The 24,363-nt window shown below is 35.0% G+C and overlaps 3 protein-coding genes across 4 annotated transcripts; 2 read left to right on the top strand and 1 right to left on the bottom strand.

Moving 5' to 3' along the window:
• The first annotated feature begins 1,534 nt into the window (after window positions 1–1,534).
• On the top strand, window positions 1,535–7,017 carry LOC130728548 (probable WRKY transcription factor 4). The gene is made up of 4 exons (XM_057580056.1): window positions 1,535–2,028; window positions 2,854–3,572; window positions 3,662–3,829; window positions 6,391–7,017. The coding sequence occupies exons 1-4, from the start codon at window positions 1,645–1,647 to the stop codon at window positions 6,677–6,679; spliced, it is 1,560 nt and encodes a 519-aa protein (XP_057436039.1). The 5' UTR covers window positions 1,535–1,644; the 3' UTR covers window positions 6,680–7,017.
• A 1,637-nt stretch (window positions 7,018–8,654) lies between these two features.
• On the top strand, window positions 8,655–15,058 carry LOC130728546 (cyclin-dependent kinase C-2 C-like). Of its 2 annotated transcripts, none has more exons than XM_057580054.1 (9): window positions 8,655–9,520; window positions 10,582–10,866; window positions 10,975–11,292; window positions 11,544–11,771; window positions 12,132–12,229; window positions 12,494–12,602; window positions 12,930–13,427; window positions 13,732–13,864; window positions 14,547–15,058. In XM_057580054.1, exons 1-9 carry the CDS (start codon window positions 9,074–9,076, stop codon window positions 14,552–14,554), a joined length of 2,124 nt encoding a protein of 707 aa, XP_057436037.1. In that variant the 5' UTR covers window positions 8,655–9,073; the 3' UTR covers window positions 14,555–15,058. The 2 variants fall into 2 exon arrangements, with proteins under 2 accessions (XP_057436037.1, XP_057436036.1); XM_057580053.1 differs by having other exon boundaries at window positions 8,657–9,520; window positions 12,921–13,427.
• A 3,245-nt stretch (window positions 15,059–18,303) lies between these two features.
• On the bottom strand, window positions 18,304–24,035 carry LOC130728547 (uncharacterized). The gene is made up of 10 exons (XM_057580055.1): window positions 23,834–24,035; window positions 22,884–23,232; window positions 22,563–22,646; window positions 21,678–22,115; window positions 21,035–21,170; window positions 20,755–20,917; window positions 20,525–20,653; window positions 19,486–19,680; window positions 19,090–19,212; window positions 18,304–18,670 (listed from the first exon to the last, which is right to left on the bottom strand). The coding sequence occupies exons 2-10, from the start codon at window positions 23,173–23,175 to the stop codon at window positions 18,554–18,556; spliced, it is 1,677 nt and encodes a 558-aa protein (XP_057436038.1). The 5' UTR covers window positions 23,176–23,232; window positions 23,834–24,035; the 3' UTR covers window positions 18,304–18,553.
• Between the last annotated feature and the right edge of the window lie 328 nt (window positions 24,036–24,363).

Raw genomic sequence — 24,363 nt, 5'->3', positions numbered from 1 at the left:
CTCTCTCTCATCTAATTTCGCATTTTCTTTTAAGTGCGTGAACTACGCACTTTTAAGTGGGTAAACTAAGCATGTAAAAATATGTGAAATTAGATTAGAGAGGGGTGACATTAACAATTACCTTGCTTACAAAGACATAAGGGTCGACGTTGTCCTTGCGTCACCACAAATTACTTCCTCTGATTGTTTTGGGGTTTCAGGAATCATATGTATTTCTTTTTTCGCTAGTTCTTGGTTATGGTTGTTGACTTGTTGTAGATTTCATTCGTGTTTTGGTTTTTTGGGGATTTTTTATTTTTGGGAGCTTATGCGGCTCTTAGTTTTTTTTTGGACATATTATGCGGCTCCTAGTTGAGATGGGTCGATTTTTTTTTTTGCTATGGTTTGTCTGCGTGTTTTTGTTTCTTTTCTTGAGGCTACTCTTCTCAAGATAGATTGTGAATCAATTATTTTGCTTTTGAAAAAAAAAACACATCTTTGGGAAGTTAATTTTCAGCAACGTTATATGCAATTGCAACCTGATTTAGGACATTTAGAAGGTCCAATTCTAGTGAAATGATTGTGAAAATGTTAATTTTTTATTTCAGGTTCATATGTTGGGTTAATGATGTTTGAGCTCAGTAGAACTATTATGACGATGAGGGGTGGGAATAGGTTGGACTCAGGTAGACTTTGTCTAAATATGTCTAGCCTGTTTAAAAATCTTAAAGTCCGAGTCTGACATGTGGCCTATCAAATGCTATTTTTCGAGCCTGACTTGGCCTTCTCGAAAGTCTGGCTTGGTCTGATAGCCTATTTAAATGTCTGTTTCACAGCAAGAGTTTTACATTTGCTAACAAACTTATGTGTAAAAAAGTTATCAAACTTATAAGTTAACAGATTAAATTATACTAATTTTTTTCCAACAATCAGACTTATAATATTATAAGCTACTAGATAGAGATGAAACTAAACTATATTATGTTGGTTTCTTAAAGTTGGAGAACCAATTTAAAATCACACTTCATATTGAAGTATTTAAATACGTCATATATCTATTTCTAAATATACTTATAATTTTGAATCATTATATAAGTAATTTTGAAAATTTATTAATTTGAAGAAAGAAAATTATGGGAAATTAAAAAGATATAATTGAAGTAGAAACATATCAATTGAATTAATAAGTTTTAAAATAAGATAATTTAGGAAAAGGTGGTAATACTTTCACTAATACTAACTTTTTTCTTAATTGCAATGAATCAATTAATTGTGACATAAAAATAAGAATAGTGAGAGTATATAAGTGTCCAATAAAACTGAACGAGGGATTGAAATTGAATTAAGATTGAGCATTTACGTTGGTGTTAATCTTATCTTAGGATTAACTGCCTCAATTAATCAAGGAAAATTTTAATTAAAAAACCAAAAGACAAGAAAAAAAATATCCTTGTAATAAAATAAAATGGATATAGAAATGAAAATGAAGAAACAATGATGAATAAACAAACTTGAGTTACCAATTTCAACAAAGTGGACTTTGCTCTGAGTTTCTTTCTAGATAACACAACACACACACACACACACACACACACTCACAAAACCAAACCCATCTCAATTATTATTATTACAAAAAAATCAACTACCAACCACCGCCACTAAATCATGTCCACCACCACTTCCAACGCCGATGCCGTCACGGCACCGCCGGACCCACCCACCACGCGTCCCACCATCTCCCTCCCTCCGCGCCCCTCTCTTGAGTCCTTCTTCGCCGCCGGCGCTGTTAGTCCCGGACCCATGACGCTTGTCTCCAGCTTCTTCGCAACCGACGACTGCCGCTCCTTCTCACAACTCCTCGCCGGAGCCATGTCCCCGCTTGCATTCCCCGCCGCCGCTGATAAGGATGATGATGGGGCCCACAAGGGCATCGGGTTCAAGCAGAGCAGACCGATGAACTTGGTCATTGCTCGGTCCCCTATGTTTACTATTCCTCCTGGTTTGAGCCCTTCTGGTTTTCTCAACTCCCCTGGTTTCTTTTCCCCTCAGGTAGCTTCTCCAACGATGAGAATTGAAATCTGTGGTTCAATTTCAAAAGGGGTGTCATTTATTCTGTCAAGTTTTAATTTTTTTGGAAGATCGGTTGTTGGGGATTTGAGATTGCGGTTTGGATATTCTGGGGTTTATCAGTGTTTTTGTTGATATACTCTTAACAATTCAGATTTGATCTAAATTTTATGATTGTGTTTTATCATGTGTTTAGTAGATTGCTGCTGTTATAGTACTCTCTCAATGTTCATGATAATAATTTACGGATTTTGTGTGGGATGTACTTATGAATGATCTTTGGGGAGAACCGAATAAGCGAGGTCTTTGATATTGTTGAAGGGATTGATGAAGTTATAGAACTCAGGTCACATTTTTTTGAAGAAAGTTTTGAACATGACTAGAGAGTATAGTGAAATGACTTTTCGTTGAATTGCTTTTACTTTATGTTGACTAGCAAATAAAAATGAAAATGGTATTTGAGGCTGAAATTTGTATGTCCTGTAAGTCACTCGCAATGAAAAGAAATGAAATGTTATCCAAGTTTATATGACCATGTTGATCTACCTGTTGTTACTGAATGCTGAATGTCAAACTGTGATTGAAGATCTGTTTTTCCTCTGTAAAAATAGAAGGGTTAGTTTTTTGTATTCCTGGGTAAAATAGCTGTTATGTTGTGCAGGGTCATGCATATTGCATTATATTACGTAATTTGTTGGTCATACTGCTGGGCATTTTCTCATTATTATGTCCTGTAATTTTTTGGCCTTGAGGATGATGGATGTACTCGAGTAAGGTTTTCACCATCTTTTCAATTTCAATGTGCAGAGCCCTTTTGGGATGTCTCACCAACAGGCTTTGGCACAGGTCACTGCTCAAGCTGTCTTTGCACAATCTCAAATGCAAATGCAAGCTGATTACCAGCCATCTGCAGAAACAACTTCAACTGAAGCACCAGTAGAGCAGCAGTCTTTTACTCTAAATGAAGCTTCAGAGCAGCAAGGGGTAGCATCTGTGTCCGAACCTAGAAATGCTCAGCTAGAAACCTCAGAGCTCCCACCCGCTGATAAGAAATATCAACCTTCTTCCCTGGTCATTGACAAACCTGGTGATGATGGCTACAACTGGCGTAAGTATGGGCAGAAGCAAGTTAAGGGGAGCGATTATCCACGGAGCTACTACAAGTGTACCCACCTGAATTGTCCTGTGAAGAAAAAAGTTGAGCGTGCCCCTGATGGTCGCATAACGGAAATTATCTACAAAGGCCAACATAACCATGAAAAGCCTCAGTCTAATAAGCGTACGAGAGATAATAGTGAGTCAAATGGAACTGCAAACATTCAACCTAAGTCTGAGTCAAACTCACAAGGTTTGTTTGGAAATGTAAACAAAGTTAGTGAAAGCGCACCTGATTGTTCAGTGCCTGAGAGTGACCAGATCTCTAACCAAGGGGCTCCAAGGAACCTAGGATCAAGTGAGAGTGCAGATGTGGGTGATGTAGATAATAGAGAAGAGGGAGATGACATTGAACCAAACCCTAAGAGAAGGCAAGTTTTTCCACGTTAATCCTTTATATAATGTACTCAGTTGCACTTTTTTAGTAGTTCTTCATGCTGTATGCAATTCTTCCTTTCAGGAGCACTGATCTTGTGGTTTCTGAAGCACCAGCTGCACCAATGTCCCAGAAAACAGTTACAGAACCCAAAATCATTGTGCAAACAAGAAGTGAGGTTGATCTTCTGGATGATGGCTACAGGTGGCGAAAGTATGGTCAGAAAGTGGTGAAGGGAAATCCTCATCCAAGGTGATCACTTAAACTATTCTTCTATGCTACTATATTTATTTTCCAAGTTTTTTAGACTCGTATATCTCTAGAATTGAAATTTGTTTCAACCTTAAACAAAATAAAACTTTCAAATATTATAAATAATTGCATAGAGTTTGGTTGCTACAATAGCTATGAAGTCAGTCAAGCGTACAAGAATCCTTCATTATGTTTCCTGTAATCTTCTACTAAGATCATCTGTATTTGTAAAGCCATCAAAGACATATTAACAGAAAAAACTATGCTTTTTATGGGATTAAGTGAATCAGCACAATTGAGGCAGAAGTTTTGGTTTGATTTTCGGACATGAAATGCAATCTGTGTTAATTAAATATAACTTGATTTAATTTGTAATGTGCAATCACCCCCTCATATTATATTATCACTTGTAGTTGATTTTTAATATGTCATGAGCCAACTATCCCAAAAGTTTAAGCTGTTAGATGAAGAAACTTGAATAATTTTAGATTATATTTCTAAAAGGATGGATGCTACGTAAATGAACAAATTTTTACAGTGGGTATCTGTTTGGAAAATTCTATATTTTAAACAATGGTTGTTTGTCTAATATGAAAATATAAATCAGAGAAGTCAGGGTAATTTCGGAAGGTAGAGAGGGGGGATTTTGTACAGGTTTCTTAAACCTCAAGGGTGGTCAATGTAATTTACACACAACAAAAAAAGAAAAATCTATGTTACGATACTATCTCCATATGAACATATCATTTGTGTAAGGTTTGTTTTTTTCAAATTTCAATGTTTTAAAATGTAAAGTTATTCTTTTGAGAGTGAATTTTAAAATATCACATTCCCATGTCTTGTACAAGTTTTAAAAAATTATTTCAAGGCATTATTGATTCCCAATGAGATGACATTATCACATTTTACCTATTTCTATTCACACGAGGAGTGGTTGTTTGGTATCCTCTTCCCCATGGCTAGGAATGGGAGTTCTGTTGAAACATTAACTTCTCAAGGAAACATGAATATCCTTCTTGGAAATATGATTATATACTTTAAAACAAATGCCACCTTAATGTTTTGCATAATATTTAAGACAATCAGCAAATACACTCAAATTCAAGGAACTGTAAAGAAGCTAGGATAAAGAGTCATCAAATATTGACCATATTGCCTCCTCACTCCAAGTATGCATTTCCTTCCACTTGGTGAAGATATGAAGAGACTAGGATAAAGTTAGGAAAAATTAATTGATGACCTCTAGGTTTGAAAGTATTATGTGAAACAATTTCTACTTTAAAAGAACTGATTTTGAAAGAGAAGGAGTATTATTTTTCAGCCTTTGCTCTCAAATAAATTTCATCTGCTTCTAATTTTTTTTTTGTGTTGTGACAAAAAGTATCCACAGTTTAATCTACTTCCACCCATCCTTGCTTTCTGCTTTTTATTTTTCTGCTCAAAGGATTGTCGGCCTGGACTCTTGCTGTATTCTATTTGTCACTTACAATGAGAAATGGGATTCTGCCACTTAGGAACCATAAACCTAAATGTTATGATTTACAAATTGCAACTGCAAATAGGGAGAAACTCATGATTGTTAGGTCCACCACCCATACTTACATGCTTTCTAATAGAAAAATCTTTTACCTATGCATTCTGTGTGCTCCATCGGGTCTGAAATTCTTTTATTCATTTTTTTGATATTCTACTCTGTTAATATTCCTACCTGGGAGAATCTGATGTGTGCCCCCCTGCATACATTGATGTTTGTTTTAAACTTTTGGTCCTGTTTCTGGTTCAGTCTGCCTCTCAGATTGTGAAAAGCTTAAGCTGTTGGGTAAAGGCCACATGAATGATTTTATATTATATTTCTAAAACAGATCATTAGCACCAGTCGGTGTCTGAGACATGTTCATATCATTTCTGTATGACATCTCTTGTCTTTTCATTTTCACCATAATTATTACTTCAGGACTCAAGTTTTGTTCTTCATTCTGTAATATCCGTGCAAATTGGGTTTCTCTATCGGTGTGACTTTATTGTTGAAGATTAGGCCCAATTACTCACACTCAACCCTGCAAAGGCCCCGTTCACCACCTATGTTAATACTATATGCTCGCATAGCCGGTCCTAAGCCCGGGTAAAGGAAGAAACTTGTGTTAGGCCGTCTGCAGTCAACGTAAATTTGACTGATATCTTTAATATGGATCAAACACGACAGTTGTTGTTGGAAATAGGAATGTTGCTTTGCGTGTTCCCTTCTTGAAGCTAGTGTTCTCATCTTATTGATTTGTTTTGCTATAATTGTAGATTTTGCTTTGTCCATGTGTGTAAGCACACATCCCTCTCCTTTCAGTGCATATTTGAAAACCCTTCTATCATTGATTCTAAAGCTAGAATAAATTATGCGGAGTAGCTTCTGGCCTTCTGCATTTCAAAATTGATTCTGATGAAGGAGACGTTGATCCAAATGTGCTATAAATCTTGCTACAAATTGATAGCTAGTTTAGGTTATAGCTTTCCATATACTTTGTTCTTTCAGTTTTTAAACTTGTCTGATGCTGAATTTGCTTGAGCAGGAGTTATTACAAGTGCACTAGTGCAGGATGCAATGTGCGTAAACATGTTGAGAGAGCTTCCACAGACGCTAAAGCTGTGATAACTACATATGAAGGAAAACATAACCATGATGTCCCTGCTGCTAGAAACAGCAGCCACAACACAGCTAGTAGCAATTCAATGCAACCAAAACCACAAAACATGGGGCCTGAGAAGCATCCTTTGCTTAAAGATATGGATTTTGGAAATAATAATAATGACCAGAGACCTGTACATTTACGCTTGAAAGAAGAGCAAATCATAGTATAAAGCCTGGTGCCATTATCAGTTGCTGCATGAAGAGAACTCACCCTGGTACAGAATGAAGTTGTTTCGAAAATAAAATGGATAATCTAAAGGTGTAGTTAAAGTTGGTAATGGTAAGGTATGCTCTTTTTTTGTATGTAACACCTTTTTGTACATCTAAGTTATGGACTTGTTTGTATAAGTCTTTGTTCACAGGTATGAAAAATCAAAGATAATTTCAATTAATGCATGAACATTGCTGTTCCTGGTACTGTCTAGTACTCCTTATAAGAGGCAGTTCTAGAGTAAATAACATTTTGCTACTTGGATAATTAATAATTATTTGTTATGTTTTTAGATTATTTTTCTATTTTTGCATAACTGTTCTAATTTCTTCAGTATGTTTTCTATTTTAGAATTTTAGAATTTTTATTTTTATGCCCTAATCAGATGGGCTGGTAACCCGCCTCAACAAGCTTTGGTGAAGGGGAGAGTTTGAGTAGAGAGCTAAACATGAGTGGAAACTTTTCATCCTCTCTTATCTTAAGTGAATGAAGTGTTGGAGTTTTTTTTTTCCCTTTCCTTTTCCATTGTTACCATTTGCCTCCTCTGGTCACTACTCCATCTTCTTCCTCCCGTGGTTAATAGTTTTGGATTTACAACATATGTCATTGTTCATTCTCCTCTCTCCACTACCGTTCACCCCTTTTCACCGCAGCGCCCAACATTGCCACGATCTGATGGAGAAAATGAGATGGATAAAATAAGATGCCATTGATGGTTGTGGAAGGAGCAACCTTGTCTTTTTTCTTTCTTTGATCCAAACTACTTTCGAGTGCTCGAGGGACCACCAACTCTACCACCCAAATCATCCCCTTTTGTTTCAAACAATCAATCACCTCAAAGAGCTCCTATTGTTCATGATAGTTCCATTAAGGCTAGTAATATGGTTCCTCTATTCAGCAAGAAAACCCTAAATCCCAAAAAAAATCCCCTATCAGCTAAGAATCTGAAATCTAATATAGTAGAGTAAACCCTGAATTAAAGTCAACACAAAACTCAAACATATACTTCTAGATTTGAAACAACCTGACGGAAGGCCACTTGGTCTTCCCTTCGCTTGAAGAAAACCAACCAAAACAGTTAAAATTACCAGTTTTATATTCTTTGGTTGAGAATTATACATGACCGATAAATTTATAGTAAATAAAAAACCTCACTCGACCACGTTGATCATTGACACAATTTCCTAGAGAAATTGAAATTGATCGGAGACCCACACGAGTGAAGGAGGTGGAGCAAGAGGACATTGTAAGCACCTCTAGACTACCGGTAAGGCGCTAGTGACATGCTGGGGAGATCAACAGAGGCTCACTCATAGGTAGGAGCGTCATGAGTTCTTCTTGAAAAGAGTTGTCTACCAACTGAAATTTTACTAGACGCAGGAAGATTCGAACATTCAAACATTCGACCTATGAGGAAATGCAAGTTAAATCAAGAACTTGTGACCATTTGGTGAGCCAAGTTAACGCAACCTTTTAGTACGTTAATATTATATTAATGGTGTAAACATCATGCACACATAAAGCTTATGCAATGTATCATTGGCCCATATTATTGAATATATAATTCAAAATAAAAAAACAAATAAACTTATGGACCACATAATTTCAATGTAAATTACACCAACAACTCATACACATGATAACTAGATATGTATAAATCTGGCAAACTTAGATAAGTGCCTGCCATGTCACAATTAAGCCAGCAAGTAAACTCCAAAAAAACTAAAAGGTAAGTGTCAAACTCTAATTAGCTCCATGATGGATTATGTGGATCTGCTAAAAGAGTTGGCATGCAACCATCCCCACCATCATTCCATTTCCTTGAGCTGCACACACACACACACACACACACACATGACACACCAACATTCTCTCTCTCTCTCTCTCTCTCTCTCTCCAACAAACTAACAGAAAACAATCACACAGCCTCCAAACGGATACATGACACCTTTTCTCTCTTTACCCTTTATCTTTTCCTGTCTCTTTCTCTTCCAACAACACGACCAAAAGAGATGATGAAACCATCTGGGTCCCACGAATTCCTGGGGACCGTTCACAACATCCTCGGAAATCCTCCGCAGATCTCGCACATCGTACTTTCAGGACACAAAAACACAAGCCATTGTTGGATTGTGTTGCATTGTTCATTTCTGGAAGAGAGAGACAAGACAAAACAGAAAACAAAAAATAACAAACGAAAACCAAACCAAACAAAACAAAACCACCGATTTTTCATCCTTCCACGATGCCCCTGTTTCTGGGTTCTTCTTCTTTTTATCTCTGACGGTTCGGTTTTCTCGGAGGCGGTCTCGCAACCCGCTTCCGAGCCGGGTCAAGTAAACCGGGCGGGTGAATGGGCTGTGTCAACTCCAAGAAAGCGGTGGCCAGAGCCGCTTCTGCTTCGCCGGTGGGACCCTACGTCGTGCAATCGAGCTCCAGAAAGAGGACCAGCAATGTGCCTTCTTCTGCGGCGGTGTCGGTGGTGGTGGCGGAGCCACCTCCACCAGCTCCTTCAGCTCCTCCACCTGTGTCGGTTTCGGCGTCGGCGTCGCGCTCGTCAAGAGAGCATTTGCGTTCCGGGTCGGTGGTTGTGACCCGAAAGAGCGACGCGAAACCCGAGGTGGAGGAGTGGAAGAAGGGAAGTTTGACTAGGAGGCTTGGTTTGTCGTCGTCGTCGGGAAGGTTTGTGGAAGCGGAGCAGAACGCGGCTGGTTGGCCTTCTTGGCTCACCTCCATTGCAGGGGAAGCCATTCATGGATGGGTTCCTCTCAAAACAGAGTCTTATGAGAAATTAGATAAGGTTGGTCTTCAACAACCCTCCATTTTCACCTTTCATGCATGGATTCTAGTCTTTTAGTTTTATTTAGCGGATGTTCGGATACACGGGGGCAAATCAAGGGTGACTTGCCGTAAAAGCTAAAAGCTGAAGGAAGTTGCTTCTGTTCACCGTGATTTTGGTTTTCCCGTGCATATCCAACCATGCATTTAGTCTCAATGTTATCGCATGACAAATTGACTTAAAGAATATGTTCATTTTGGAGGTGAATTCAATTGTAATGAAGAGTCCACTAGAAAACGATGCTAGTCATCTCCTGTCTTTACTTTTTATTTTGTCTTTGCTGCAATCCTTCAAACTAAACTAATGATAATAATAAATTGTCTAAACTCCTGGATGCTTTTAAAATGAAAGGAATTCAAATATAGGTTATTTCTAATTTAATTTCAATAAGTATTTGTCATTGATTTACAGTTTCAATTAGCGTTGCTAACCTTTTTGTTAATTCGGGCTTGGAATAGTACTCACTGCGTGTTTTAATCAGGGTTTTGACAATTGATTTTGGATAGAATTGACTATAGTAAAGTTACTTGTTTATAAGTGATGTAATTTACATTTGGATGCACTTATAAAAAAGTTGTTTTTTGTGGGGTAATATTGTGAAATCCAGTTGAAATCTCAGAATTGATTATATTCAACGCAGAAGCTACTCTCTCTAGCTTCTAGCAGAATTGATTTGGGGACTGAAATCAATTCTTCAAAATGACACTCAAACATCTATACTATCATCCATAACACAGACAGGGTTATATTTAGCTATTACAAACGTGAAAATTATTTAATGTTAGATTTGTGAACCAGCTCATGATCTAGCAGCAACCATGTAAAGAACTGATATTGAGAAAGCTAAGCTTAGTGCGTTCAACTTCTTAGCTACAAAGTTTCATTTCTTTGATTCACAATGATACATTGCATTTTTTCGAAGTCGAATGATCTATCCTAGAATTTCATGGCCTTATTGTCATTTTATGGTCTACATTTATCTATTCATGACCTTTTCTTTTGAAACATTCCCATTTCTGTAGATTGGACAAGGTACATATAGCAGTGTGTTCCGAGCACGTGAAGTTGACACAGGGAGAATGGTTGCCCTGAAGAAGGTGCGCTTCGACAATCTTCAACCTGAAAGCATAAGATTCATGGCAAGAGAAATCATAATTCTCCGCACACTTGATCACCCAAACATCATGAAATTGGAGGGTATAATCACTTCACAACTATCACATAGCATATACCTTGTATTTGAATACATGGAGCATGACCTTGCTGGTCTTGTATCTTCTCCCGACATCAAGTTCAGTGAGTCACAGGTTTGTCAGCATTCTATTTATGATGATTTTGGTTGTTCATAAGTTTAGGTTGGTTACTTTTACACATTACATGTTACATTGTTGTTTCCTATTTACTTCCCTCAACAGATTAAATGTTACATGAGACAACTGTTAAGTGGACTTGAGCATTGTCACCTCAGAGGTATTATGCATCGAGATATTAAAGTATCAAACATATTAGTGAATGATGAAGGTATTCTCAAAATAGCAGATTTTGGATTAGCAAATACCGTTAACCCGAATAGCAAGATCCCTTTAACAAGTCGTGTAGTGACGCTATGGTATCGCCCTCCTGAGCTATTGATGGGATCAACAAATTATGGAGTCTCAGTGGATCTATGGAGTGTGGGCTGTGTATTTGCTGAACTTTATCTAGGGAAGCCCATCCTTAAGGGTAGAACTGAGGTAATCTACATATATAATGAATGCACTTAATCGTCTGAAGATAATTATTGACTAGGCAAGACATAGAGCCTGTTTGGACGCGGACCAAAGGGCACTTATTGAAGCTTATCTAATGCATTTTTTAGTTGAGAATCTCCAACAAGTGCTCTTTGGTCTGTATCCAAACAGACTCTTACAATGCATCCATCAGTTTATTCTTCAGAGTAGCCCTGAAACTTTGGTCACTTAACTTGCTGTGTGTTCTTGTTTAGGTGGAACAGTTACACAGAATTTTTAAGCTTTGTGGGTCTCCACCTGAGGAGTTCTGGAAAAAGTGTAAGCTTCCTCTTGCAACAATGTTTAAGCCTCAGACTAATTACGAAAGCTCTTTTCGCGAGCGGTGTAAAGGTTTTCCTGCAACTGCTGTAAAGCTTCTTGAGACTTTACTGACCATTGACCCCTACGAGCGCGGGACTGCCTCCTCTGCACTAATGTCCGAGGTAAATTCCTTATCCATTCTACTAATCTTCCTTTTTCTGGAGGGTTTTTATTTTGGAGTTTAATGATACAGAATATTGATTTTCATGAGTTAACCAAATAAAGGATGAAAGTTGTGTTAGGCCCTTGGCAGTCAGTGTAAATTGACCGATATCTGTAATACGGATCAGTGATCCATGTAGCCGAGCTCACCTGGTGGGATAAGGCTTTTGCTGTTGTAGTTGTAATTTTTCACATGGTGTTCCATGTTGCTATTCATAATTGTTACTCTGAGAATGTTATTTTGTATGATGCTTCTCACTGTCGACAATTGCAAGCAAGTTTGATTTCTGATTTTATGTTTCATGTTGTATTTTTTATAGTATTTCAGCACCCTTCCTTATGCTTGCAATCCATCAGTCCTGCCAAAGTATCCACCAAGCAAAGAAATGGATGCTAAAAATCAGGAAGATACACGCAGGTAAATTCACAGCCTTATTCTGGAGACCTTGGCTTGCTTATGGATTTGAAGGATAAATAATTCATCGTCATTAATCTTTAATCCACAATATTCTTATGGTTTTTACTTTTTAATATTCATTTAAACCATTAACCAGCTCCAAATTTCAGTATCTGAACCAATGAAACTATTTGAAATGGATAATCTAGTTAATATCATGGTTGCTAGTGCAAGTCAGTGCTCAAAATCCAATTTCTGTGACTAAAGTCTTGATCTTACACTCAGGAAAAAGTATGGAGGTAAAGTGAGAGAGGCCGTAACATCAAAAAGGCAAAGACGAGTCCAGAAAGTTCTGCAGGACCCTAACAATGTCAATAAGCCAGTTCTGAAAGAGGTACTTTTTCCTGCTGTACTCAATGCTACTCTCCTTGAAGAAAATATTTCATCTATTCCTATTTCCTATTTATAAGTCACATTTAACTAATTCACACAGATTAAGGAAATTGGTTAAAATTAGTTGATAGTCTCAAATCTATAAAAAAATTATGTTAATTTTCCCAAATTACTCCCTTTGGAAAACTAAACAGGATTTATAGGCAAGTGTTAGATAATATTTAATGATTCATAGGTATTTGAAAAGCTTAAAAATGTGACTTATAAATAGGAACAGGGAGTAGCTACTTTTATTCACTTGTCTTTCTTCTTTGTGAAGGAAATGCAGAATACTTCTCAAAATGCTTGTAGAGATGACGACGGTAAAGCACATCTTACAAAGGGAAAAGTAGGAGGTGTGCACAAAGGGCAACAAAAATCTTCATATAATGCAAAGTCAGAGGCCCAAAGGGTAAATGGTAGTAATGGCTATAGTGTGTACTCAGGACCAGCACCAGTTACAGGATCTAGTGGCTTTACCTGGGTGAAAAGGAGAAAACCAGAGGTTTCATCTGTATTATCAGATAGCTCAAGAAGCAAAATCAGTGCACTCGATCCAACCTTTGCGAAAGGCACGTATGATTTAACAAAACACGGGATAGATATTTCAGAAAGGAAACATAGTTACAGCACAAGCCATCAGGATGAGACCTCCAAGGGTGTATTACAGAAGAACCAGGCTCGTCACGGTCTACGAGAATCCTTTGACATAGCTGATACATACCGTTCAAATCATTACATGGAATATGATCTCACAGAAAAAACAGATGCTCAGATAAATACTCAGGTATGTTTGAAATCCTCTAGCGTTTAGATCAAATAATTGGACTGATATCATGTTTGAATCAACTTCTCTTTGATCAGAATCAATTCTAAAGCTCATAAGCTACTCACAGAAACTTCTCCCCATAATTGATTTTGGCTTCAGAATCAATTACAGAAGAGTTTCCTAACATTAACTGAAAGCTTTGTTATGCCCAATATGCCATTGGTTGTATTTGAAATCTTGATATTGATCGAAATGCGTATCTATTCTCTTTGTATTACTATTAGGTCACATCATCTTATTTTCTTTACCAACTTTTTTACAGGGCCACAGAAGACTTGGTGAGCCTGTGGAACAATCAAGACCAGCAATGATCCAACGAAATAAAAGTGATGATTTTCTGCAGTTGAATGCAAATAGCAAGTGGCGATCTGTTCGTAGATCAAGGCTTGGAAGAGGTAAAGAAACTATTTTTTCCTGCACTTCTTCCATTCTATACTATTAGATTCAGGTCATATAACACTATTTTGCACCGTCACTTTTCTTTCTTTTCCTTTCTTGTTCTCTTTTAATAAACCATAGATCCATAATTGATTTCGTAGCATGTTTGGATTAGCTTCTATTTTCTTAGAATCAATTATGACATCCAGAAGCTATCATAATTGATTTTGGCTTTAGAATCAATTGCTGAAGGATTTCCAAACATGAACATGGACAAACTTACACACTAGATGTTCTCATGGAAGTCATTTGATAACCACCTTATTACTAGTATAACTTTTTTGAATAATCCAGACTAAACACATATCTCAAACAGTTTGTACAAGTATTTTTTTTAATAATCCTTCTTGCATACTATATTTGAATAGGTTGATGAGAACTCAATTTATAGCATGTTTGGATCAGTTTATGTTTCCTTAGTATCAATTCTCCAACCAAGAAGATATTCACATAAGGTTCTTCCCAAAATGGATTGGCTTTAGAATCAATTTGAGAAGGATTTCCAAACATGTATATCGTGTCCCATATGCTTTTCTTTTATCTCTAACTTCTATTTAAGAGTAAATTAAAAGTTGTGATTATTGATTAAAACTAAACTATAGCTTGTGATGAATACCTGCAAATTAATGTGTTTTACAGACAAATGACTCATGGATTATTGGACTGGAGTAATCCCCAACTCTACCATGGCGCTTGACTAAACATCATGTCCATTGATGGACTTTCTTGTTGGCATTTGAACCATTTTAACTTCTGACTTCAGCTTTCTCCTGACATCTTTGGTGACACTGCACCTCCTTTTGTTCATAACAAAGTGTTCTCATACAGGTTTATCATACATAGGAGTAACACTGAAATATATAGGATTACAGTAACAGTATAATTGCCAATATGGAAGATGATATGATCAAACAAACGTTAACTTTTTTTCTGGTAGAGTTTTGTCCTTAGCATCTTAGTACATGTCCCTAGTTATTTATTTATTATTATTCTTTTTGTCTCAACACTTGAGCAGTGTATGCAGATCTTAATAAGAGGTAGAATGTTATCTCAAAATGCCTAATTAGGAAACACAAAGACCAAAGCACGTTCTCTATGTATTGCTGTTTTGAACGTCAGGAATCCAGGATAAAGTATTCATTTTTTGTTTACATTCTGTAGTCTTTTGTCGTTCTGATTCTTACCCATATTGTAGTATAACAAAAGTGTGTTTGGAATAAGCATTAATCCATAGGATCTGAGCATCTTATGAAAACAAGAAGGAAAAAAAAAACATTTTATTGGTAGCTCATAAACTATTTTAATAAGTTTATTCAAATACTTTTTCTTTATCAGCCAAATTTCCCCTCCAGGGATTTGATGACCTTCTCCTCTTCAATCCATATGTCCATGAGCTCTTACCACTTAGTTATCCTTAGGGGACAAGTTTATTCAAATACTTGTATATGCATTCATGCTAAAAATAAACTCGAATAAACTCTTCAGAGGCTAAGTTTATGATGGTTGATACCAATAGGACCTAGCATGTTGATCAAGAAATTCATGTCCAGTTTCACGTCCTAAACTTTTTTCATGTTCGGTGCTGCAACTTACATTGTAGAAATGCTTTGTTTTACTTGGTCCATAACATCTTGAGTTTACTCCATGAGGTAACCAAAGAGGGATTCATCGGCTATTGCTTCGAACACTTGAGTTGCATTCAGTACACCACAAATTGGAGTAGAACTACTCAGAAAATGATCAAAATCAAGTATCGCCGACAAAAAACAGAACACTTTTACTTGTTAAACACTTACTACCCTATATAAAGGTGGAGATTCAAGAGCCCCCAACTTGTTTCATGAAATAATCACTTATTTCTTTAAAATAATCACTTATATATTATACTAAGTTGTTTCAATGTAATTTCAAAAAAAAAATTGTTTCAATGTGCTTTTAAAAAAAATACAAATTTGATTATTTCTTTAAACTATTTTAAGTGCGTTTGTTTATATAAAGTGTTAGAGATTTTGAGAAAAGCATAAGTTGATTCGCGTTTGACTACTCTAATTGAAATCACTTTTTTTAATCTCCTCTCATCTATCATAATAGATTTTTATGATAAGTTAAAGTAGTTTTTTCAAATAATTTGTTTTCAGCTTTTAAAAAAAGACGAAACAAACAAAATATAATTTTTTTGATTTAAAAAGTGATTTTTTATTAAAATAAGTGATTTTTGTTCAAAAAGTGATTTTTGATTAAAAAGTTATTTTTGAATATAATAAGTGTTTTTCACTTTAAGAAGTGATTTTAAACTGTTTCGATACAAAAGATTTCAAATATAAATTAGGGGTATTTTTGAGCGTGTAAAACTTTTAAGAGAGTGTTCTGTTCCGTTCCCTTTCGTTCCACCATTTTTCAGGGAACCAAAGTGTCTCGTTCCAGGAGTTTTTTGTCTTGTTCCATTCCATCTTAAAAGCATGGCAAACACAGAACAGTACCCATATATCTTGTTTCGTTTCCTTCGCACTTGTCTACCAAACGCTACCTTAGCATGACCACTTATTTTTCTATGTTAAACAACTAGCCCTTTAAGTTTTACACTTTTTCATATTTCTTTCAAATTTGAAAAAATGGGAATTTTAAGTTTTCCAATGAAGCAAAGAAAAAATGGGAATTTTCTAAAATGTTGCCTTTTCCCCTAATTATTTTTATAAATAGAAATATCCTCACTTAGCATTTTCACACAATACTTGCATTACATTTCACTCTCTTGAGTTCAAGCCCCTTTATGAGGGCTTTTCTCTCAGGGTTCAGGTGTTCGTTTATGATCATCTTTTCTTCCTCTCATTTCTTAGAATCATTTCTTGTCATATATACTTATTACTTAACTTCATTCTTCTCCTTTTAATTTTCATGGTTACAATTTGTTTGTTAGAAGAAAGGAATCGTTCAGTAATAGCAATCGTTATAGTGAAAATAGTGATTAGAAATTGTTCAGTGGAGATCTTCTGTGGACCTCCACCTTCATGGCCTAAATCATCAGAGGCATTCTGAACGAGAAATCGCCTTAGAGGTTTCTTATTCTCGTCTTCAAAGTGTGGAACCCTTTTACAAAGAGATCTAGAAAGTTTTTATTATAAACTTGACTCATTGAGAAAACTGTTTAAGAAGCCTGAATAATGGTTGAGGACCTTTCGGGTTTCATGAAAGATTTGATTGACTATTCTTCTGACGAGGACTTCATTAACAACTACTTCCTCCTGTCCTATTTATAAGCAACAAAAAAAAAATCACATAGTTTAAGAAATGTAGTTAAACTAGATAAAATACATTAAATTTGTCTTAAATTAAAATGAACTTCCAAAATTACCCTTTGTTATTAGTGTTGGAAAGTGGAAAAGAGAGAGAATAATTAATGAGACACATTTTACAAGTTAGAATTAATAAGGGCATCATTGCAAAAAATTAATTAATATAGCTCAAACTTTCATTTGGTTCTTATAAAAGGGACCAAGATTTTTCTTCTCTTTCATGCTTATAAATAGGACCGGAGGGAGTATAATTCAAACCTATATGTTCCTTTTCCATGGGTCGTTAGAAGGGTGCTCGATTTTCTTTGTATTCAACTTCTTCCTCTTTAAACACATTTGAGATCTTGAATTCCCTAGGACCCAAACAAACTTTAAAGAAGTAGACGACCTCATCTTTCCTGAGTTCAATCGTGCATAACTCAATCCTTTAAGCATGTAAGAAAAAATTGATGCGATTGATAATTAGGCCATGACGACCTTGTTGACTTCTTGATAATTTGATAATTAGGTTCAGTTGTCATTCCCGAGTATGAAGAAACCTTGGTTAAAAGGGCCAAAGTATCATAAGTGAACACGAAGGTCGACATTATGGGCTTGAATAAAAAAGTCTTTGATGCTTAAGGGCTTGGGGGACTGTGTTCCTATCGAGCTACCTTCTGATGACCCGGCCCAAGGAGGGGGAAACGGAGCAACTCCATCAAACTTGCAACCCCTTGATGAAATAGCCACCTTATACCTCATATTAACTAGTCAATCATTATACAATTTAATGACCCAAGAAATCACTTAATAAGCATGAATCATTCGAAATTCCTAGAGACTATCTTAAGTCTATTAAACGCATAACATAACATAACATCGATTCTACATCTTTAGTCTAACGCTAATTCTGAGGACTAAGCTGTGTTGGTCACTTAGTTTGACCCAGAGATTCAAAGAACACCTACTGATCCTCTAGTACAACATTTTCATCAATAAATGATGATTATTTCAACATAATTAAATGGAGTTGTTTCATTGTTCAATAAGTGATTGTAAGTGGAAAGAAAATGCCATCTTTTGTCATTTCAATAATATAACATGCCTTTTTCATTTGTTTACAAGTTACAAAAGTTAATAAAGAATCATTTTTTGTTGTTCATGTTATTGACAATACATGTTCATCGTCATCTTAATTTATCTTCTTTTGAATGTACAATAGAAAAAAAATATATATGTATCTGGAGGAGTTGTATACAACTTAAGCACCATAAACTCTGTTTTCCCTCAACCAAATAAGCAAAGGAAGTAAATAGTACATGTAATATTTATATGTATTGTTGAAGGTTATTCTATGCAATCCATTTAAAACCATTAACATTCACCATCAAGGTTCATTAGCTTGGGTATTTGGCCATTGTCAACGAGATCAATCTTGTTCAATCTAATGCAACATAGTACTTTTTCTGGAAGCTCTTCTTGCTTTTGCGCCTGTCATTAGAAATTGTAAAGATGGTCAATCTTAGTTGAAGACTAACTAAATATTATGTAAAAAGGAATTGTTATATCTCATAACAAAATATTCATGTTGATTCAAAACTAGATCCAAAATTTACAGTAAACAGAATATCTCTATATGCATAACTGTCATATTTGTTAGAAACTTTTGAATTATAATGGGTAGACATCAGCAGGACATAAAGCATGAAAAGAATAAGGATATGAACAGATGTGTATGTTATTGAGCTGACTAGAAAATGTTAATGGTTGTGTGTTTTAATTTTAAAACTTGTTGAAGAAAGGGTTGGTTGTGTTATAGTCAATTTAGAAACTATGTATCTTATCGTAATGGCCATTAGTGTCACATATTATAGCTAGGAGTGTCAATGAATTCTAATATAACATTTTACCTGAATGGTTAGGCCAAGATCAAGAATACCATCTTTCAAACGGTCTCTAAATGCATCAAGTCCTTTTCTTGAGATGTAGCTAAACCGATGAATGTCCAAATCAATCTCAAAGTAGTTTGGACCCTAACAATAAATAATAAAGGAGAATAAAGTCATTAGCATATGTAATGTGGGAAGGGGTGCTACCAAGACTCAATTCAACACTCTCTTTTGTTTTGTTGGACGAAATTCACAAGGATCCCACCAAATTGGAAGTGAGTGAGGCCATATAGTTTAGTGGATCCAACATAAATTTAAACCAAATTGAAAATGAGTGTTAAAGTAAGTGCTGATAATTAACATTTCTCATTCAGAAAACCACACCTATATGATTACGCGTGCAAATAAGAGCTTTACCTTGTAAAAGTTGTGTTGAGGGCGTGAGAGCACAGGTTTTGCATTATAAGCATGTACTAGCTTCCTTTCAGTTGAACTCAATTTCATATCCTCAGGATTGACAAGTCCTACCATGATCTTTAGTCTCTCTCGGAAAGCAATGCTAGATTCTTTGGCAAATCCTTTTACTTTTTCCATCTCGTCATCAACGAGTTTCTATATCATACATATGAAACAAGAACCAATTAAGTTAACACTTGATACATATTGTGTAGAGCATTAAAAGATAATTTATTGCATCAAAGCCTGTTTAAACACATACCAATGCACATGTACAAAGATAAAAACTTGGGTTGTCTAAATGACTAATGTGGGTTACTAACCCACAACTCAATAGACCAATAAGATTTTTTATAAATAAATTAATAAATAAAATATAGAAATTTTAACTCACTTATCTTCAATGTGATTTGACAATAAATTATTTAACACAAAATTTCTCATGGGTCATTTAAACAAACCCTAAAAACTAATATACTATAACAATACTTCCAAATATATCATGAATGTTCAATATTAATGCTTCAAAATGGATTAAAACATAAAAACTAGTGTAATCACAAAATGATGACACTAACAAAATCCAATCCTGACCTATACAAATGAAATAACATTTGAGACTCTAGAACCTCTAGGAGTTTCTTATATGAGTAATTTGTTGATTCAAAATTGTGAATGTAGACATCATAGAACAATAAGCTACAAATTCCATACACATGCATGTAACCTTGGATAAAATCCAAGTAAAAGTTGTAGAAAAAGTAATTGCAAATCAAACTTAAATAAAATTACATGAAATGGAAAAGGAGGGGAAATCAAAAGAAAAAGTTGTGGTTAACTTTGTGGGAGATGTAAAGCACAAAGAAAAATAATAAACTATAAAGAGAAATTTCTACTATATGCAAAGTACTTGATGAAGCAACAATCACTAAATACCATGACTTGACTAAATAAAATTAAGATAATTGAAATAGCCTAATAAATTGGGATATTGATGTACCTTTATGCTTTCTTGAAATTGGGAAGTGATGTGTTCATCAAGAGTCTCAGAAGCTTTAAAATACAACACAAGACTCATCCCTTCTCCATCACTATCACCAAGAAACATTGCAGCTGGATATGTAGGCAACTTTCACAAAGAACATATAAGGTAAGATGATAGATGAGAAACTCGGCATTAGTGCCCATACTCCAAAGTTTATGAAAGTTGAATAAATTAAAAAAAAATACCTGGATATTTACAATAAGAAGTTGAGGGATATTCCCATTGGATTTCACATTTGGAAGTTCAATATGTCGAGCAATATGATGTATTTTTTTGGGACAAACAAATAGATCAACACCAATTGGAACATATGGGCTATAATTTGATGCAGGTGACTTGCGCTTGTCTCTAGAAAAATGAATGATAAGACAATTATATTTTCATGAAATTACAATTGGTGATACCTAACAAGTAATGGAAATATTTATATATATATATGTCAAGAAAGGGAGATCGACAACATACTTGAAATAGTTTTCACCACGAAGTTGAAATATTGAGGGTGAAATTTCAGACCAACATCCAGGAGATGGCTTTTCTCCAATCTGGCGTGGAATTATATGTCCTGCTAAGGGACGAACCAAGTATCCTTTTGATTGGTCTTGCATACAAATGCAAGATTAAGGAGTTTAATCAGAATATTGTAATGTTGCATAATTGCGTGTAATATATTTAAGCTATAGATAAAATTGTAAAACTAAAGAAAAAGAATAGACATTTAAAATGATTTTTAGTTTTTATTTATAAACCACAGTATACTCAAGAGAGACAATCATATTCCAATCAAGTAGACTAAAAGTAAACAGAACTCTTCCTACCAAGTATTTAATGCAACTCATTTACGGATACTCAAACCAAGGAGCACTGCTTTAATTAGTAAGAACAATCTCATGTTGTTTATCTACACACTTGGTGGTTCAAGGTTTCTTTAGTTTGGTAATCTCATTGCTCTAATATTTAAAAAATAATAATTCACTTAAACATTTTCAAGTATGACACATTTTTTGTTGCTAGTTTAAAGTGAAGTGCAAACTAGTGCTAATTTAAAATGCCTAATGTTTTGACAATTTATTTCCAACAATAAAATTTAAAGTACTTCAACACTTACTAAATTCATGACTTGCTTCTTTCACCTCACAAGACCTTCGTTTAAAAGAAAGCCTGAAAACTGTTGACAACTTTTTACTTGGTCGATTTAATATTTTGTCATTGAAACTGACAGAAGGAGCCAACCGACGAAGGTTTGATTTTCGAGTGCTTTCCTGAGCCCTCTCTTCCACACCATTTTTAGTTTCTTTAACACTTTTAAAGCTTCCATGAGTCTTGCTTAAGCGAGAAATTCCACAACCATGTGTACTAATACGGCCAAAGCTACTTTCATCACCTCCCTTTAACTTATCTGAGTTACCTCCTTCAACTTTAACATAACTTTCATGATATTCTTGATATTGACACTTATTATCCACAAAACATGTTGATCTTTCATATTGGAGCACTTGGCTGCATTGGATATTTCCAACTGTGTTGCCTCCCAATGGAAAACCATCTGCATGTAAATCCCACCCCAAGGAAACAAATTAAAAACAAAGATAGTTAGAATTAATGGTGCAAAAAATTAATATTGATAGACAAAGCAACCTTTATTTGATGTAGAAGCGTTTTTAAATGACATAACACATTTAAATGGTGGATAGGAAAGGGACCCCAAATAAGAACAAATGATTTAAGAATTTGTACATACGAAAATCTTATGTCATCATTTGGTGTTCTCTTCTCTGTCTCACTAATCAAATTGTTCGGAAAAATATGAATATTACAATCATAATAACAGGGATGTTTAAATGGAATAATACAATTTAATTGACGAGACTTGAAATGATACACCAAATAGTGACAAAAAGTTCATAACTGGGACATTCTTACTTCTAGTATTTCTATTCATGCGACTCAATTAGTTATTTCATAATCAAATAAGATCCTTATTCATATATACCTCCATGTACACTATTGAAATCATCATCTGAATCAGATTCCAAAATACTGACCGAGTCAAAGAAAGTTTCTTCTTGGCTCATCACTGCAAATAATGAAATACAAAAGTCATTTTCAATTTCGAAAGTAAGAAAAAAGTGTCTTCGTAATGCAGCCATCTAACACGCACTGATCATAGCGAAAAGAAAAAAGAATAAAGAAAAGTAGTAGATGTGATAAGAAGAGATATAACAGGTGAAAAATATGAAAATTTTTGCGACATCTGCATTGTTGGTGCCATTCAAATTAAAAATATAAAAATAGGAAAGTAAGAGTGACGTACAATTTGAATCAACATCATATTGACTATGGTGCCATTCAAGTTGAGTAAGATGGAATGCTGAATTGGAAACTTGAGAGCGTCTACAAGTAGTGGTTGCACCATTTTCAAAATCCATATGAACAACTTCACTAACCGAATAATCTGTCACACGAGCTCCTGCATTACTAATCCTCTTCTTACCATCATTATTTGGAATTGAAGTTGTGATCTTTCGACGACGTTTTATGATTCGTCTATGCAGCCTCCTAGGTGCTTTCATAGCTTTAGAAGGTACTGACATACAACCACCCATTGTATATGTTGTCAACAACACAATTTTTCAAGTTTCAAATGTTCTTATAATTCAAATCTGCACAACACATAACAAAAGACATCATAAAAATTAAATAAAAGAAATATTAGAGATAAAAAAACAAATTGAGGTTGTTTCGAAGAAGTTATTATATATCATAGAAATTAAATGAAAGCAATATTAAAGAGAAAAAGCAATATATGAATGTTTTGTTTTGAGGTATAAGAAAAAGTGTCCGGTCCATGGGACCTGAGACAAGCAAAAAGCAGGTAAAGAATATAAAATATATTAATGTTATATTAACAGCATACAAAAGACAGATGATAAAAATATCTGGGTTTGTTTATATAACGTATACGGAGAGCGAAAATATGATGGAAAATGTGAGCTATCTCATGAAAAGAAGCATATATAATAAATAAAAACATTGAAACACAAGTTGATTGCTCGTATAAAAGGATATGCAAAATCCACAAACAACAAATTAAGAAGAAGTCAAGAAGACAATAACACATGAAAATCTAAGACATTTTAATTTGATAAGAAAAAAACACCAATAGAATAACAAAATAAATCAACAATTTTAAATCACTTTGAAGCTGGAAAGGGAAAAAATATTTAAGGAAAAGAGGAATGTCGTCGGGTGAAACGCACATACCAGAAACTATGATCTCCCCCTCTATGCAATGAATAACTCAATAATAGAGGGAGAGGGGAGGAAGGTGTTTTCAGAAAGACAACACCTTCTTTATATTTCCATGTTATAATGATTGTTTTTGGGTATGATCCAACGACCTAATTGGTAAGGAATGATGTTGGCAGAAAGAAAAGAGACGTGAAATAGGAATGAAAATGTTGGTGCCGATAATAATAACAATAATAATATTAAGAAGGTGTGAATGGTGTTGGCATTCTGTTTGGTCGTGGTATTCCCCTTGAGTTTAGGCATTCATGCACAATATTTCGCTGGTTCTATCCAAGGAAGGAAGAGAGAGAGTTCATGTTAGCAGCCATGTTGTACTTGGCAATATCTCACAATCTTAACCATATTTTATCTTGACTTGTGTATTATCCTTTTACATAATTTCTTCACATGGTTTCTACCATATTGAGATAAACTGCTAGAATAAGACTAGTGGCAATATTTGATTCCCTCTCTCTACCTTCTCCCTTTTGGTGAAATTCCTT

The sequence above is a fragment of the Lotus japonicus genome, chromosome 1 (genome assembly GCF_012489685.1).
Source record: "Lotus japonicus ecotype B-129 chromosome 1, LjGifu_v1.2".
In the NCBI taxonomy this organism is placed as follows: Eukaryota; Viridiplantae; Streptophyta; class Magnoliopsida; order Fabales; family Fabaceae; genus Lotus; species Lotus japonicus.
Note: the sequence above shows the minus strand (reverse complement) of the source record. Positions and strands in the feature narration are given on the sequence as shown.

Coding starts and splice junctions, on each gene's coding strand:
- LOC130728548 (XM_057580056.1), top strand. CDS start 1,645: ATGTCCACCACCACTTCCAACGCCGATGCCGTCACGGCACCGCCGGAC. Junction 3,573..3,661: donor GAACCAAACCCTAAGAGAAG/GCAAGTTTTTCC, acceptor TCTTCCTTTCAG/GAGCACTGATCTTGTGGTTT. Junction 3,830..6,390: donor AAGGGAAATCCTCATCCAAG/GTGATCACTTAA, acceptor TTGCTTGAGCAG/GAGTTATTACAAGTGCACTA.
- LOC130728547 (XM_057580055.1), bottom strand. CDS start 23,175: ATGGGTGGTTGTATGTCAGTACCTTCTAAAGCTATGAAAGCACCTAGG. Junction 20,654..20,754: donor TTCTTATTGTAAATATCCAG/GTATTTTTTTTT, acceptor TCTTTGTGAAAG/TTGCCTACATATCCAGCTGC. Junction 19,213..19,485: donor CTCAACACAACTTTTACAAG/GTAAAGCTCTTA, acceptor ATTTATTGTTAG/GGTCCAAACTACTTTGAGAT.
- LOC130728546 (XM_057580053.1), top strand. CDS start 9,074: ATGGGCTGTGTCAACTCCAAGAAAGCGGTGGCCAGAGCCGCTTCTGCT. Junction 11,772..12,131: donor CCTCTGCACTAATGTCCGAG/GTAAATTCCTTA, acceptor TATTTTTTATAG/TATTTCAGCACCCTTCCTTA. Junction 13,428..13,731: donor ATGCTCAGATAAATACTCAG/GTATGTTTGAAA, acceptor ACTTTTTTACAG/GGCCACAGAAGACTTGGTGA.